Genomic DNA, 16,520 nt, shown 5'->3' with positions numbered 1-16,520 from the left:
ATTAGGTCTCCTAGATACAGCACTGTCTCTCACCTCTAACCAGCAGGACAGGGGCTTTGTTTTACTGTGTTTTGTTTTACTATGGAGGCTCCATTCCTTTAGGGCTTCTTTATTGGTCTCAGGTTAGAGACCAAGCTAACAACAGGTACCAGCTCCCTACTCCTTCCCTTATTCCAAAGGTGTAGCTGGGAGGAGAGCAGGGCCCAGACTGTGAGATAGATACACAGCAAGGGTGACTGGGCAGGTTTTGTGCAGAAAGTGGAGGCCACAAGGAAGAAAATCTGAGCTGCTCTGGCCTCAACGGCCCTTTTAAATCTTGACAAAGAGTCATCAGTGGTATTCCATATCCTTCTCAGTTTGTTTAATTTGTATCAATTTCCCTTTTTAATCTAATTCATTGATAAAAATGCTGACAGACTTGTAGTACACTACACTAGATGGAGTCAGATTTGACATCATCCAACATAACTAGTCCCAAGCCTCAGGATATCACTCTCCCCAGCCCCACCCAGGGGGTTCTTGTAGGTGCTGGGCCAAGGCCAGTCAGACCACAGTGATCATATCCAGTCCACAGCACCTTCCATTTTATTGTTTTATTTACAAACAGGATGAAGTCAACTGGGAAAATCAGGGCTTGGGGGTCAGTCCGGGCCATCCAAATACAGAGCAGTTCCTGGGTCAATCTCTACAATGAGGTCGCCTCTTCTATCCTTTTCCTGCCTCTTAGTAATGGCCTCTCAATTCCTCAAGGCAGCCTCATCTTGAGCCCTTCCAAAAGGGCAGATGGATCCAGGGGACAACAGGGTGGCATGAGGGCTGGGGCCCCCTCAGTTTGTGTAAACCTGAGTTCCGATCACACGCATGATTTCCTTCTGTATCTTGGGGTCCTGAGTATTAATGTTGGCATCGCCCACCTGACCATCTTCATATCTGCCAAGGACAGGGCAAGTGTGAGTGTAAGAGGGACAGCAGTACCAGAACAATGGGAACCAGTACAACTGTATTTGGAGGTGTGCCCCTTCCAGCCCAGAAGTCAAAGCTATTCTGCAGCTCTTTGGGATTGAAGGCACTCTAAACAGACCCCAATCTATACCCACCCCCATCCTCCAAAGGGAAAGTCTCAGTGCCAGCCCCACTCAGGGAGCCAGGGATAAATCTGAGATAACGGAAAAAGACTGTTCCAGTAGTCACACACCATCATACTGCCACCCTCAGGCCTCCAGCAATCCCAGGGTACCCTCCCAGACTCACACAAAGAAGAACCGTGTGCAGACATGGTCGGACACAGGGCAGACCCAGATGTTCCCATGCTTCTGGAGGTCCTTAGATGTAATCACTGGAAAGAAAGGGGCCAGAAGCCATAGATATAATGCTTAAGTCACAGAGTCTCATTAGGAGAAGGAAGACATGATGCTTCAACAGACCCCTCCTCACCCTTGGCTGAGCATCAGAAGCGAAGGCTGGGGACCCAGAAAAACAGGACCTGGTGAGCTACCTACCTTCACAAAGTGCTATACAGTTTAGATTCCGACTCTGCAGGAACCTCGACTGAATGGATCGGGTCTGGAAGAGGAAACGAAGGGCAGCAGAGCCAGGTAGATTGTTACAGCAATGAACTGTGTTCATCTTAGCACATAACTGATCCCATCAAATGATCTTCAAACCACCTGCCTTCCCCGCATTGCTTCCCCACCCATCTCCGTAGCCTAAACTAGCCCCAGAAGACGGGTTTTGCCTCACTAGAGCACGGCCAACTAATAATACCTGGGGGATGGTATTCATCCTGTTGTATCTCTGGACCAGCTCATCCTTGGAGGGCATCCTGTGCTGTCCTTTTCCCATTCCTGTCACAGAACAACAAGCCCAGTTCACTCACCCATTCCTTCATCAAATATTAACTCAAGTCACCGCTATGTGCCTGGCACTCAGCTAGGCACTTGTCCAAACAGTGGGGACTAAAACAAGACATTTGCCCTCACAGAATTTAGTCTGGCAAAAATTACATGCAAGGAACATGTAATTACAATACAGTATGTTAAGGGGCAAGGAGCCCTGGTGGCACAGTGGTTAAGTGCTTGGCTGCTAATCAAAAGGTCAGTGGTTCAAATCCACCAGCTGCTCCACGGGGGAAAGATGTGGCAGTTTGCTTAAGAGTTGTGATGAGAAGTATACAGAGCACTGTGTGAGCCAGAAGAGGGGAACTAGACTAGCCTAGAGGTTTGGAGAAGGTTTCTTTGTGGAAACGACAGTTAGACTGAGAACTACATGATTAGGAAGAGTTAGTTAAATGAAGAAGTATTCTGGGCAGAGGTACAGGACATAGAAGGCTAGATAAAAGATAAAGCATAGTGCCTTAGTCTGCATGGAGGAGAGTTAATGACAGAGGAGCAGTGAGAGGTGACTTGGAAAAGGCGAGCTAGGATCAGATGAAGCAGGCCTTGTAGGCCATGTTAAGGTAACTGGAGTTTATCCTGAAAGGACCAGAGAAAAACTCATGGTTCTAAGACATGAGAGTTACCACATGACATGAGGGACCCAGGAGAAAGTGACATCAACACCTGGGTATCTAACACAGACCCACTGCCATCAAGTCAATTCCAACTCATAGCGGCCCTACAGGACAAGGCAGAACTGCCCCACAGAGTTTCCAAGGAGCGCCTGATAGATTTGAACTGCTGACCTTCTGGTCAGCAGCCACTGCACTTAACCACTATGCCACCAGGGTTTCCGTCTGACACAGAGCTACTAGAAATGAGGGAGAAGAAGGCAAACAGAGTAAGTCAGATCTGCTCTAGTGTCAATGTTATGTAAAAAACTGACCAGTGTCATTCAAGAGATAGGGGAAAAAGCACACAAGTGACGTGATGAATACTTTCCTATAGGTAATCAGAATGGCAATTACCTTAAATGGCACCTACTTCAGGAAGTCTTCCCTGACTAGTGAAGAGGTGTCAATTTTCTGCAGTTTCTGCCCTATCTAAATCCATAAACCCTCCACCACCCTTACCCCCACTGAATGGTTCTGCTTGTAACAATGTAGTCTCAGCCTGGATTTTTCTGATTTAGATATAAAATAGTGCTTGTGTAGCCCTACTCTCAACTCTTTTTGGCCTGGGGACAGGACTTTAGACTATGTACTCAGCTTTATCACAGGTGAGCCTTGTCACAAAAGGATGGAAATGATGCTATCATTACAGGCCAGAAACAGCAATAAGCAGAGTCTCTATCTCATGACTCCATCCCAAACTTTCTATTACTGCTAACTCCACTCTGCTTCAGCTCCTGGTTCAGTCACAGCCATTGCGTAGGAGAGGAGGTGGAAATCCTTGGACTAACATTCTCCCCTGTTCAGATGGTCAATTCCTCCTGCACTCACTCTGAAGTCTCTTGACAGATTCATGGCCTGAACAAACCTCAGAGCAATAATAGCCTTAAGGCTTGAATTGCCAAGTTCTTCCTCCTACAGGAAAAACACACACCACCCCTGCTTCCATCTCTCCATTCATCTTAACTATGTTCACTTCTGCATCCAAATTTCATGACCTTCTCAGCTTGGATATCTCAGTGACAAGGTTCCTATTCGAGCTCCATCCCAGAGGAAGCAGACAGAAGGATAAGAAAGAAGAACCTGATTTCTATGGCTGGTCTTAGAGACGGCCCTTAGGATATAATTCATATCTTGTTCCATGCCTATCCTGTTGCACACTGCCCTGTCTACACTGACCCAGTGATCTTCAGCCAGTTTCTTGATACCAGACCCTGAGAATACAGTGACTAGAATGATCCCTGGATGCTTTAAGCCCAGAGAATGCATGTACTTATCAGAAGTACCTAAACAAGGTTAAGAAAGTAATGGAGAGAGTTTACCATCTCCTTTCTCACTTCCTCTCATTTTAACCTGCACACTATATTTAAGTCATTGGAGACTCCCCTGGTCAAATGAATGTTCTCTATTCACACCCCATCCCGAGAGGGTACCCAATGCCACTAGGCTGGGTACTCTGAGGAAGAAAGAACAGAAAATTTGAGAATGGGGTGGAAGGAAACATGCAAGAAGACAGAGCTGGCTAAATGCCAGAAGGACTGCAATTAGATATTTGCACACACTCACACGCACTATTACAGAGACTCTGATTTATCTGTGGGCCCTCAGAAACATAGACACTGAAGCAAAGCCTACCCTGCCAGTACAATACAGTGATAACGCTGGCCTAAAGTTAGAAGACCTGAATTCCAGGCCTAGCTCTGCTACTCATAGCTGTGTGACCCCAAGCAAGTCATTTGATATTTCTGTGTACCAGCTTTTTCATCTATAAAGTAATAAGGGATTGGACTAGATGATCTCTAACTCCAATAGTAAAATCTATGGTATTTTCTATCCAGCATCAACAGCCCTTTGGGAGAAGAGAAAGGGCAGTGTCATATGATGTTTTTATGTAACCAGTGAAGTGATGAAGAAAGACAAGTCAATGGAGATTCCAGGCTCCATCTCAAGACCAAAGGTATTCCGGCACTTAGTTGTGAACAAAGGCTAGTTAGAGGAGTAGAAGAGGAGAGAGGGGGAGGAAGGAAAACAGGGAGAAAATAAACAGGAAGACTCTTGTGGGCACCAAGAGCCAGGAGAATCTTCACTACTCAGAAAAAAGACCTTAATCAGAGTGACACTCAGGATGGGACAAAGACAGAAACTGAGAAACCTAGACAAAGAAGCCAAAAAGACTACCCCCATGTCAACCTACTTTGGACCTCAGGAACACAGAAGGTTCATTCACTCATTCAGTAAATATTTCTTGGGTATTTAATCTCTGTGGCAATGGGTTTTTGGTTGTTTTTTTTTTAACCTGTGTGGATTCAACATAATCTTTGGTTTATGACACACTAACATTTAATAGAACAATAAATACCTATAGATTCAACCTAAGACCTAAAACATTACCAGTAACTTACATCTAACTATGTGCTCCCACCCTATCCCAACTACCTGTGCCTCCATGTGGGAGGCAACCGCTATCCTAAAATTTGGTTATCATTCCTTTGCTTTTCTCCCCTAATGGGTGTGTATGTATATGGGGGAAAAATGCAAAGGAATAATAACCAGAGGCAGTTGAGGCAATTCCAACTCATCGCGACCACGTGTGTCAGAGTAGAACTATGTTCCACAGGGTTTTCAATTTTTGATCTTTCAGAAATAGATTGCCAAGCCTTTCTTCCGAGGCACCTCTGCGTGGGCTCAAACCACCAACCTTTTGGTTAGCAGCTGAGCACTTAAACCTTATGTTACCCAGGGACTCCATGCTTACATACATACACATGTATGTATATGCATATATGTTTAATTTTGTTTGCTTTTGAACAATTAAAAAAAGGCACAATACAGGAGATAGACTTCTGGGATTTGCCTTTTTCCTTCAACATTATTACTTAGATTTTCTCCATGTTGCTGCATACAGCTGATGTTTATTCATTTTCACTGCTGAATAATAACCCATTGTGAGGATATATAAAATTCATTTACTCGTTTTCCTGATTATGAGCATTTAGGCTGTTTCCAAGGCTTGTTGTCACGGTTTTGCTTTGAACATTCATGTACTCATCTTTCTGTGCACACATGCAGGAAGGAAATTGCTGCTTCACAGGGATAAGGATGTTCAGCTTTTATAATGCCCAATTGTTTTTCAAAGTGGTTGTAACAATTTATATCCCCATAAACAATATATAAAAGAGATACACTGATCTACAATATCTGGGACAATCAGAGGTATTGTCAAATTTCTTAATTTTTACCCATCTAAACAGTAACTTACTTTGCTCTCAATTTTACTTCCCTGGCTAATAGCAGTTGAGCAGCTTTTTGTACTTTCATTTGCCTCTTTTCTATTGGGTTCTCTCTCTCAATGATGTTTAAGAATTCTTTATATATTCTCATAAATAATCTTTTGTGGCTACACGTGTTGCAGGTATCTTCTCCTGGTTTGTCTTTTCACCTTCTTGAAGGTGTCTGATGAATAGGAGTTTTTAATTTTAGTGAAGTTGAATTTACCTTCTTTTTTCTGTTCTCTGGGAGATTTTGGGAAACCCTGGTGGCGTAATGGTTAGGTGCTACGGCTGCTAACCAAAGGGTCGGCAGTTCGAATCCACCAGGCGCTCCTTGGAAACTCTATGGGGCAGTTCTACTCTGTCTTATAGGGTCGCTATAAATCGGAATCCACTCAACGGCACTGGGTTTGTTTTGTTTTGTTTTTGGAAGATTTTGTATTAAGGTTGGACTAACCTATTTCTTGAAAGTTTGGTTTATGACTCACTTGTAAAACTATCTGGATTTGGTGTTTTCTTTTTTGGGAAATTTTTTAACTATTTCTACTATTTCAATTTTGTTTACAGTTTTAGGGCTATCCATGTTTCTAGTTCTTCTGGACGTCATTTCGTTAAGTTACATTTTCCTAGGAATTTTTCCATTTTGTCCAAGTTTTCAAATATGGGCATAAAGTTGACAGAATTCACTTATTAGTTTTAAATTCTGCTCTATCTGTAGTTATATCCCCCTTCTCACTCATGATTTTATTTAATTGTACATTTTTTCTTATCAATCTAACCAGGGTTTATCTGTTTTGTTAATTCTTTAAAAGAACCATCTTTTGGCTTCTTTAATCCTATCTATCTATTGTACTTGTTTTTATTTCATTTGTTTTCATTCGTATCTATATTATCTTTTTCTATTTTGTCTGGATTATCCTGTTGTTAGACCTTTCTAGTTCTGTAAGTCTTCTTGTAACAGTTACAATTACTAGAGAATGCTTAATAACAGTCTATGAAGAATCTAGCAGAGTCCCCTTCATATAAACAAACAAACAAAAAAACCCCAAACCTGTTGCCATCGAGTCGATTCCGACTCATAATGACCCTGTAGGACAGAGGAGAACTGCTCCATAGGGTTTCCAAGGAGTGGCTGATAGACTCGAACTGCCGACCTTCTGGTTAGCAGTGTGGCGTGCCACAGCTCTTAACCACTGCGGGACCAGGGCTCCTCCCCTTCATATGGTGAACATGAAACAATATGGTGGCTATCCCTTATAAGCAAACTATACAGAACAAAACCAGACCACGAAGGAACTAAGACATAAACCTAGAATAATGGGAGAACTCTAAGTCAAATTCTTTTTCTGAGCTGGACAAAGCTAAACTCATTTCTCCATTAGAATGTGGGCCTTCTTGACTTCTTACCTTTGAAATAAAATGCTATGTGTGATTACAACCCACCCAAGGCCATCTGGTCGACTTCAACTCGTAGTGACCCCATAGGACAGAGTAGAACTACCCCATAGGGATTCCAAGGCTGTAAATCACTATGGAAGCAGACTGCCACATCTTTCCCCCACAGAGCAGCTGGTGGGTTCGAACCACTAATCTTTCAGTTAGCAGCTGAGCGCTTAACCACTGCATCATCAGGGATTTTAGAAGGATTATTGACAGGAAGAACAACGTTTCAAGAAACACAAGTCAATAGAAGGAACTCAAGTCTTCAGGTGTACTCACATAAACATAAATTCACATGCAACGTGGGTGCACACACGCACACACAATCTAGAACAGGCTATCGTCAATACCAAAAAATGTAGTTTGCAAAAAAGCCTCATTTCATGTCCCAGTTACTCTCAAACCCATTCTAAGGCCCAAGCCCCTACAATGAACAAAACTATCCCCATGAAGAAGAGCACTGCCTAACAGAAAGGGAAATAACTGGCCTCACCTTGTAACGAATCTAAATTTCTAATAAGAGAGACAGACAGACAGATAGACAATGTATCCATGACTGAGGAGAGCGCTGAATAAACCAAATATCCATGAGATGGGTGAGAAGGGAACAGCACACAGATCATGTGTTCACAAAATGGAAGTAACGTAAATAAAGTCAAAGTGGCCAGAGAGTATTTCTTACCTGAGTATCCAAAGGAAATACTGGAGATGGGGCTCAGGTAGATGCCTTTGCCATAGGCTGCTCCATGCAGCTTGCAGGGAAACACCAGGATGAGCAATATGAGCCTGGGCTGTCCCACGGCTATATATCAAACAGCCACAAGGCTTATCCTGCCCTCTGTCTACCTTCTCACTCGTTCAGATACTCTGGGCACCTACTCTTGAAAAGCTGATTGGCTGAGAAGTGGACACAGGTTAACCCCCTTGCCTATGAAATACAAGGTATCGATGTCTTGGAGAGTGGGGAGTGGCAGAGCCATAGAGTCAGTCCCTTAGAATCCATGAGCCTATCCCCAGGCCTTGGAACATACGCAGATTCAAAAAGAGAGGAACTACAGAACAGGTAGCCAGGAGGAGGGGTAATAAGCAGTCCCTGGAATCTCTCAAGGCAAAGAAGCAGTATCAGTCTCCTGATAGCCTCCAATGTCAGCTCTCTGAATAAATAACTATCTAAATTGGAAAACTCAGTCAGTTAACAATTCAGCCCAGTAGGTGCAATCAGCAATTCCATGTTCCTGACTAGTGCTACATTCCCATTCCCCAAACCACCAGAAAACAGTCTGGTCAAATATACAACAGCCACATTCCTGCTATGGACAGTTTCAGCTTCCTCTCTAGGGAAGCCCCCAAGGCAGGCTAGATTTGAGGACGGTGACACAAAAGGAACACAGTACTCTAGAGCAGCCTTCCCCCAAAACTGAGTGGGGGCAGGGAGGGGGGTGGAGAGGAAGGGGAAACGGGCACAGCCTCACCTGCAATTTGGTGTAGGATGCATTGACCAGCCCGTTGCGCAGGATCGAATGCCAGTTCTCAATGTGGGACCCACTGTAAGGTAGGGTACAATACGTGTCTCCTTACAGTGTGAGGTTCCCAGACACAGCTTTCAAGACTGCCATCCTACCCACTCTTACTTATACAGCACATGAAAATGGACAGAGATACACCTAGCAATGGACATGCACATGGAAGATACACGTGGTTAACCCCCACATCCCCATGTCCAGTCCTATCCTCTCTTCTGTGCTTCGGCTAGTCTCATCCTAAATCCTCAACTGCAGGTTTTAGTATTTTCATTTGCCTAGATATTTCAAATACAACACATTCATCTCAAACTCCACAAACTTATTATTGATCCCACTATGGCTTCCAGTCCTGTGTTCATGTTCTATTTTAAGAAAATGGTATCACCGCTCCAAGTTACGTTTAGTAACTTTTTTTCCTCTCTGTCCCATCCAACAATTAGGCATATATTACTGGTTTTTCATCAAAATAGTTTTTGAATTTGTCCCTTCCAATCATTTCCTTCAACCACATCTTTTTAATGTAAATGTCATCTCTCCTCAACTACATCATAAGTTGTCTGAGAGTAAAGACCATCTCATATGTAATTTTATCCTTTAGAGCACTTACCACCATCACAGCTAATAAATATTTGCCGATTGGTTGACAGAGGTAATACAAACACATATTCTTCAAGGGCACCTGTCCTCCCTGTCCCCTAGGCTATCCGCTGTCCTCCCCCATCCCCCATCTCCACCCCTCTCACTGGAAGGCAAAGGTGCTGCCGTAGAGCTTCTTGGCGGTCCGGAACCGAGCCTCCTTGGCAGGAGGGCTGCTCAGCAGGAGGAACTGGTGTGAGGTGTGCATGAACTTCAGCTGCTGCCCAGGGTGGGGTGGGGTCAGGAAAACAGAGCAGAAATGGAGATCAGGGAGGGAAGGGTTGGGGAGAGGGAGCAACTCGAACTTGTGCTAGCCCCGTATAAGGAAAACATGCTTAGGTCCAAAGACTATGGTTGATGGACAGAACCCACTAGGCAAGCTGATGACCAATGCAGCTAGCTGGTTTGGAGTCCCTCCCTGCCCCCGCCAGAAACTTAAAGGATTTAGAGGGAGAACGGTCACTTACCCTGCTGAGAGGTAGTTTGACAATGTGTGACCTGTTGCTAGAGATGATCCTGGGAAGAAAGAGAAAAAAGGAAAAGGATAGACCAAGTGTGTGCTTTGGCCACCCTGAACAAAGCAGCATTCTCCTTCTGACCCCTGAGAGAACAAGCAAGGATTCCAAGTCCATCTGAACTGTATGAAATGTTGAGGTCACTACCTGGCCCTTCCTCATGAGTGGTAATGCTTATGTATAAAAACGTAAAATGGAAGCTCCTGTCCAGAGGCCAGCTAGTTACTGGGGGTTAAACAACGGACGAAAGAAATAAAGGGGCAAGAGGTGGGCTGACATCTAGAGAGAGAAAAGAACAGAACAAAAGGCAGAGCACAAGGGATCTGTTACAAACCAAAGTTGAGAGAGGTCTTTATTAGGATAGTGACAACTTATAGCTGGGATTCAGAGACTCGGAACCAGGGCTTAGGAGCCCTTCTGCCTGAAGGCTCTCAGGGACAAGAAGAAATGGAGAAGATAAAGTTACTGTCAGGGCTAGAGAAAGGAACAAAAGAAACTAGAACACACTTCTGGAGGAGTCAGGGACAGACTGGGCTGTACCTAGACTGAACTCAGAGGACGGGGAGAACGGAAGTGTAAAACGTTGAGGGCTTGGCAAGAGAGCATTATCTCCTTGGTGGATACGATTTGTTTGTTTGTGCCTCATCTCTGTACTTGTGATGCCACCCTGGATGTTCTATGCCTGGCCATTCCTCATGCATAAAGGTACTGATGTCAAAGACTGACTAGGAAGAGGGAGGCAAGTTACAATAGGAAAACTACATCAGGAAAACAACAGCAATCAAGATCAGGGAGGCAAGGCAAGGGGTGGAGGGCAGGAGGGAATGTTCAGAAGTTTTGCTAGGAAAAGAACATGACAACAGTGCCTAAAGGCTCTGAACATTATCCCTCATCAGGGAAAGCCGTGAGACAGGGACAAACAGGGGACACTGTCCCTCATCAGGGAAGGCCATGAGACAGGGACAAACGGGTGCTAGGGGAAGACAGACCCCTCTGAATGCACAGAAAACTTTACTGAATTGAATAGTGTTAATTCCTACATGCAAGGAGCACTCAAACACCTACTGGGAAACATGGAACACTTAAAGAGAACTTGAAGCACCATATTAGAATCTGTGGGTTCTCTGTAAATTCTTAATTTTTCTCAGGACAAGGTGTTATCAGCAGAAACCCAAGGAAAAGCAGCCATGATGCCTGTAACTCTGGAAAAATGTTGAAACCACCTCTAAGAGAAGGTGTAGGTTCCATGTCCAATAATCCCCTAGAGAAGGATGAGCCATTCCATCCATACCACTGCAGAAGAGGATGGGCCAGGGGATCCAGCTTGTCCATCTGCTTCTTGATTTCCAAGTACGAGCCCTGGAAGACAATGGCCATAAGGTTAACTCTAAGGAGAGGTGGGAACCCTCCCACTTCTGACAGGCTGACTATCAGGGCCCAGGGCTAGGCACTGAAGGCCACATGGGGGCAAGAGGAGATGGGGTTCCCACCCTTGAGCAGCCCCAGTCAGGTTGGGAAGATTCATAAATATGAAAATGACCGAAGATGTTTACAAAACAACATGCAGGTGGGTCTCCCTCATTTTATGCAATTCCTACAACCCTAAAAAGTTGATCATAAATCAAAAAATAAATCAATGTCCCAGAAAAATTACGCTAAGGACATCTGTGGTAAAGCTTTACAGAAAGCAAAGGATCCTCTGTCATGTAAATTATTCCTCCTAGGTGTATCTTATGTGTTAATCTGAACTGTGACATATAGGATTTGCTGAGAAGAGGCCCACCTGTAAATGTGAGTACAAATGAATGTCTATTCATGCAGAGATTGCAGACGAGGGGTGGGGAAGTCTGGTGAGGGACAGCCTTGAGTCAAAGGATGGTCACTGCTCCATGTGGCTGCCCCACCCCTGGAAGGACAGAAGATGTAGGCCCCTGGGTCTAGTTCCTTACCTCCAAGCCCCCCTCCTCCCCCTCCCAACCCAGAGCAGAAGTCTTTCCCTTACTTCCCTAACTGCCTAACAATTATGAGGAAAACATTAAATATGAACAACTTGCGAAGGATTTAGCAGCAAAGGTAAAGGTTGAGAGAGACGTTAAGAGTGAAGAGAAGGAGTAACAGCTAACAAACAGACAACAAGGATTAGGAAGATTTAAGAGGGAAGACTAGAAAAAATATAGTGAGGACATTGAGTAGCATCTCTAAATCTTCAGCCTACTCCCGCGAATTCCAAGCAGAATAGAACACTTGAGCTGGGCAGGTAGAGAGCAGGGGACAGAGGGCTGAATACCTGGGTCATCTCCCGGATGGACATCACACTATCCAGAGCTTTCTGAAGTCGCTCATAATTCTTCTTCTGCAGGGAATCAATGGGAAGAGAAGAACCAAATGAAGAAAAGTGGAGGGGAGTAAGATGTGGTGTAAAGGCGGGCCAGATGCACAAAAGAAGTTTCAGCCCAAGGGAAACAATGTAGAATGTAATGGAAAGAATGTAAGCTTTAATGTCAGACAGTTTTGGAACCGCATGCTAGCTCCTTTTTACCAGCTAGATGTACTAGGGCGCGTTCCTGAACTTCTCAGAACCTCAGCATCCCTGTTTCTAAATGAAGATAACACCTACCACCCTTACAGAGATGCTCTGAGAATTAAATGAAACAACATATGTAAAGATTCTAGTACTGTGCCTAATACATAGCAAGAAAGTAATAGCATGCCACTGTGCTGGGTTCCTGACATACATTCTCTCTCGTTTTGTTATACAAGGTAGATATTATTCCCTTTTTAAAGATAAGGAAACTGAGGTTGAGAAAGGTTAAGTGGCCTGACTAACACCATTCAGGTAGAAAGCACCCAAACCTCAAAGGAATCCAGGTCTGCCTGGTTCAAAGTCTATATTCTTCCCTATCATGATATAATACATATAAATTCTTCTCCCCTTCTTCTGACAAACTCAGCTATTTATTCATTGAAACAGCTAAAGCCTAGGGTTCAAGAGTTCTAAGAAACAAGGTATAGGGTCTGCCTTCTCTCCCATTAGGAGTTCCCATTCAGGAGGGGTCACTTTCTTCTATGGCCCACCTGCTCATTTCCTGGGCAGTGAGGGGCCCCCTCCAAACCCTATAAGCACAAGGCCATGATATCCTACTCCTTAGGCTCTTGCCGGAAACCCTGGTGGCACAGTGGTTAAGTGCTACGATTGTTAACCAAGAAGTCAGGAGTTTGAATCCACCAGGCGCTCCTTGGAAACTCTACAGCAAAGTTCTACTCTGTCCTATAGGGTCACTGTGAATTGAAATCGACTTGACGGCACTGGGTTTTGGGTTTGGGTTTAGGCTCTTGCCTTCCGAGAGTCACAATCTCACAGCCAAGCATTTCATTTCTTCTCCTTATTCCAAGTTGTTGTGTATATTCGAATGACACCTACAGTTTCCCATTATCTTTTCCCATTTCTGTACCATTTTCTTCCCAAGCAATTGTACCTTAGGGTTAAAGGCCAGCGTCTTGGGATCAGTAGGATCCACCACGGAGGGATAAGGCTCAAAAATGATGCTCTTCCTAGGGGACTCCAAAGCTGCCCTGCACATGGCCACCAGCAGGTCTACCACCTTAGGAGACAGGAGTGAAAGGGACCAGAAGCTAATGATTTCCCAATACTGGGAGTCACAAAAGTCAGTACAGCTCTACCTTCCAGAGTCTCTGAGCATTTCTCCCTGATGTTCTTTTTAAAAGCAAATTATGTTTGTGGTTTCTTAATTAGAAAATACAAGCTCATTAAAAAATTTCAAATTAAACTGAAGTGATTAAAAAAAACATAAAAATCATCCCCCCAACCTCCAAACAAATCTCATTCCTCACAGGTAACTTGTTAAGTTTGATGTATATCCTTCCAGAAATTTTTCCTATGGAAATAGTTATTTTGTTATAAATGCAATTAAAAAAAAAAAATGTACTACAGATACTACTGTATTTCCTTTTTTATATAACAATACATTATAATTTTCTATCCATAAATAATAGTTGTATAGTATTTCCACTATAAAGTACCAAATTTCTGTAACCAGACCCCCTAGAGGTAGAGCTGTACCCACTTTTTTACTATTACAAACAATAGTAGAATGAACATCTTTACATATAAAGGCATTTCTGCAGGTTAAATTCCAGAGAGTAAAACTGCTGGGTTCCCTTGCCTTTTTTTCTTGATCCCAATTCCCCAGCCACCTTTGCCTCTTCCAAACCTCTGCTCCAGTGGCCACCTCCTCTGCAGCTCCAGACATGACTCCCAGTGTGTAGAAAGAGAAAACACACAGTTCACGAGTACAGACAGCTGGCTGAATGGGACATATTAAAGAGATGGGGGTAGGAGAAAGGGAAGTATGCAGTAAGAAGGCGCTGCAAGAGAGAGGGACAATCTTCTAGTACAAGGGAGGGATTTGGGGCCTCTATGTCAGAAACAAGCTATTCTAACAATAAGTTAAATCTAAATTAAAATAACTTACTCATAAGCTTGGGAATCAATGCTGTCTCCTTTATGAAGCCTTTCTTGACCTCCCTAGTAGTCAGATGCCCTCTCTTCTAAGTTTCTACATCACTGCTTATATCTCTTATTACACTTAATATATATTGTGATTATGATTAAGTGTCTATCTACCCACCTTGAGTTGGAGTCCCTGAGGACAGCATCATGTCCAATTTTTAAATGTTAGGTGGGGATTCATTCTATCCTCAAAAATATTCTCATATCCTCATCTCGCCAAATAAGACTGCCAAGATTCTGAGAAAAGCAATTATTCTTAGAGTCTCAGAGAGTATGGACAGAATTTCACCTTTACCACAGACCCAGGAAGGAAGGTCCTTGGCTAAGGACCCAAGGAAGCGGGCCACAGAGTAGAGGCCTATACCTTGAGCATGGAGCCATTCTGGAAGACGTGCTGCTCATCACACACCACACAGTACTCATTCAGGGTCGGAATCCTCTGCTCTGCATACTTCATGATCTGGGGACACAAAAGATTCTATTAATCTTTTGGAAGTATAGGCAGACATGAGGAATAATCTCCGCATCTTTTCCAGCTACTTTCCTCCCTCCCAGTCCTGTACCTAGGGAAAGATTTAATTCTTGGGCCTTGCATGTAAATTGATGCCCCAACTGCAAAGCTAAGACTGTATAATAAAAAAAAAAACTGGCCATGGCCTTATATTTAGAAGACCTGGTTAAAGCCCTGCCTCTACTTTTGTATCTTATGTAACTTTGGGCAAGTCGTTAACCTGAGCCTCGGTTTCTTCATTTATAAAGTGGGGTGTTATTCACCTCATAGTGGTGTTGGGAGGAATGAGATGATTTCATGAAAATATTTTATAAACATTAACAGGTGCTAATCAAACTATTAACAATAGTTGTAGTAATTACAGACCGTCCCTTTTGGGAGAGATATTTAGTCCATGATCAGGTGACAGGGAGGCCTGAGAAGCCATTTCAACTACCTAGAACAATCAGCCTATCCACTGGTTAATACCACACGCACAGAACTCTGTCATGGGAAGACGGCATAAATCCAAAGCTTGCACAGCAACATTTTACAGAGTATTTTACAAACACTGTGTCTTAACATGGCTTTTCCAATCAACTCACTTTCCTTGGAATCAGGCTGTTCCCATTTTACATATTTCCGGGCTGGTAATAATAGGACATGCGAAGGGTTTTATTTATTCATTTAATATAGATTTATTGAACGCCTACTATTTACCCGGCTCTGTGAAAGGTCTCCTGACGCTGCAATGATATATAAAAGACCTAAACTGCAACAGGAGATGTGGCATATACAAAAATTAATTACAATTCATATGAGACCAAACGGTCAGCACTTACTTTAAAACAAAGATGAGAATGTAAAGGGGCAGGGGAAATAGATTAATGGAATCAGAACAACCAAAACAGGAATGAGAATATTCACGCACTGTGAAGAATGTAACCAATGTCACTGAACAACTTGTGTAGAAATGTTGAATGGGAACCTCAACAGCTGTGTAAACCTTCACTGAAAACACAATATTATTTTTAAAAAAGTTAATCACAACTTAAGGCAGCATAGGGTATGTGACACATAGGTGCCACATAAAACAAAAAGCAGTGCGGGGAGAGATCATTTTCAGCTCATATAGTTAGGGTATCAGAGGACATTTAATGGAAAGGTGGCATCTGAGCCTTGACTTCGACAGGCAGACACCGGGAAGAAGGCAGGTGGAGGTAATGGCATAAACAAAGGTAACAGAAATACAAAAGTGGGAGCGTGTGTAGGCAGCAGAATGATTACAACAAGAAGCAAACAACCAGTAACTGCTGAGCAGTGAAAGAGGCCAGAGACCTTGTGAGCAAGGACGTTCAGGACTGTAAAGACATTGGTGTTGATCCCTCTCTCTCATCTAGATACCTACACAGTTAAAATCTGCAGTGCCTCGTTTGGCACTTGATCATAAGTGATCTGTGAGTGTTGTCTTCCCAATAATGCTAAGCGTCTTGAGGGTGGAACTGTGCCTTCTTTTCTCCTACCCATACAACACTTAGCATAGTTTTGGGAGCAAAGCAACTCAGGAAGTA

General features: G+C 43.5%; 1 protein-coding gene across 19 annotated transcripts in view; it reads right to left on the bottom strand.

The window, feature by feature from the left end:
- Positions 1-557: 557 nt before the first annotated feature.
- Positions 558-16,520, bottom strand: part of PARP6 (poly(ADP-ribose) polymerase family member 6) — a 28,077-nt gene continuing 12,114 nt past the window's right edge. For 10 of the 19 annotated variants that reach the window (XM_064267304.1, XM_064267305.1, XM_064267312.1 and 7 more), the window contains 13 exons: positions 14,824-14,919; positions 14,113-14,253; positions 13,405-13,530; positions 12,216-12,281; positions 11,220-11,287; positions 9,881-9,929; positions 9,521-9,633; positions 8,727-8,799; positions 7,937-8,006; positions 1,765-1,844; positions 1,500-1,563; positions 1,252-1,336; positions 558-930 (listed from right to left, as the gene is read on the bottom strand). In XM_064267304.1, the coding sequence (XP_064123374.1) occupies positions 828-930; positions 1,252-1,336; positions 1,500-1,563; positions 1,765-1,844; positions 7,937-8,006; positions 8,727-8,799; positions 9,521-9,633; positions 9,881-9,929; positions 11,220-11,287; positions 12,216-12,281; positions 13,405-13,530; positions 14,113-14,253; positions 14,824-14,919 (1,134 nt within the window). In that variant the 3' untranslated portion in view covers positions 558-827. Of the gene's footprint in view, positions 931-1,251; positions 1,337-1,499; positions 1,564-1,764; positions 1,845-7,936; positions 8,007-8,726; positions 8,800-9,520; positions 9,634-9,880; positions 9,930-11,219; positions 11,288-12,215; positions 12,282-13,404; positions 13,531-14,112; positions 14,254-14,823; positions 14,920-16,520 lie in introns of those variants that run through there. The other 9 variants (XM_010593731.3, XM_064267310.1, XM_064267308.1 and 6 more) reach the window with 7 other exon arrangements.

This window comes from Loxodonta africana, chromosome 13, assembly GCF_030014295.1.
Source record: "Loxodonta africana isolate mLoxAfr1 chromosome 13, mLoxAfr1.hap2, whole genome shotgun sequence".
Taxonomy (NCBI): Eukaryota; Metazoa; Chordata; class Mammalia; order Proboscidea; family Elephantidae; genus Loxodonta; species Loxodonta africana.
The sequence above is the reverse complement of the archived record's forward strand: the minus strand, read 5'-3'. Positions and strand labels throughout refer to the sequence as shown.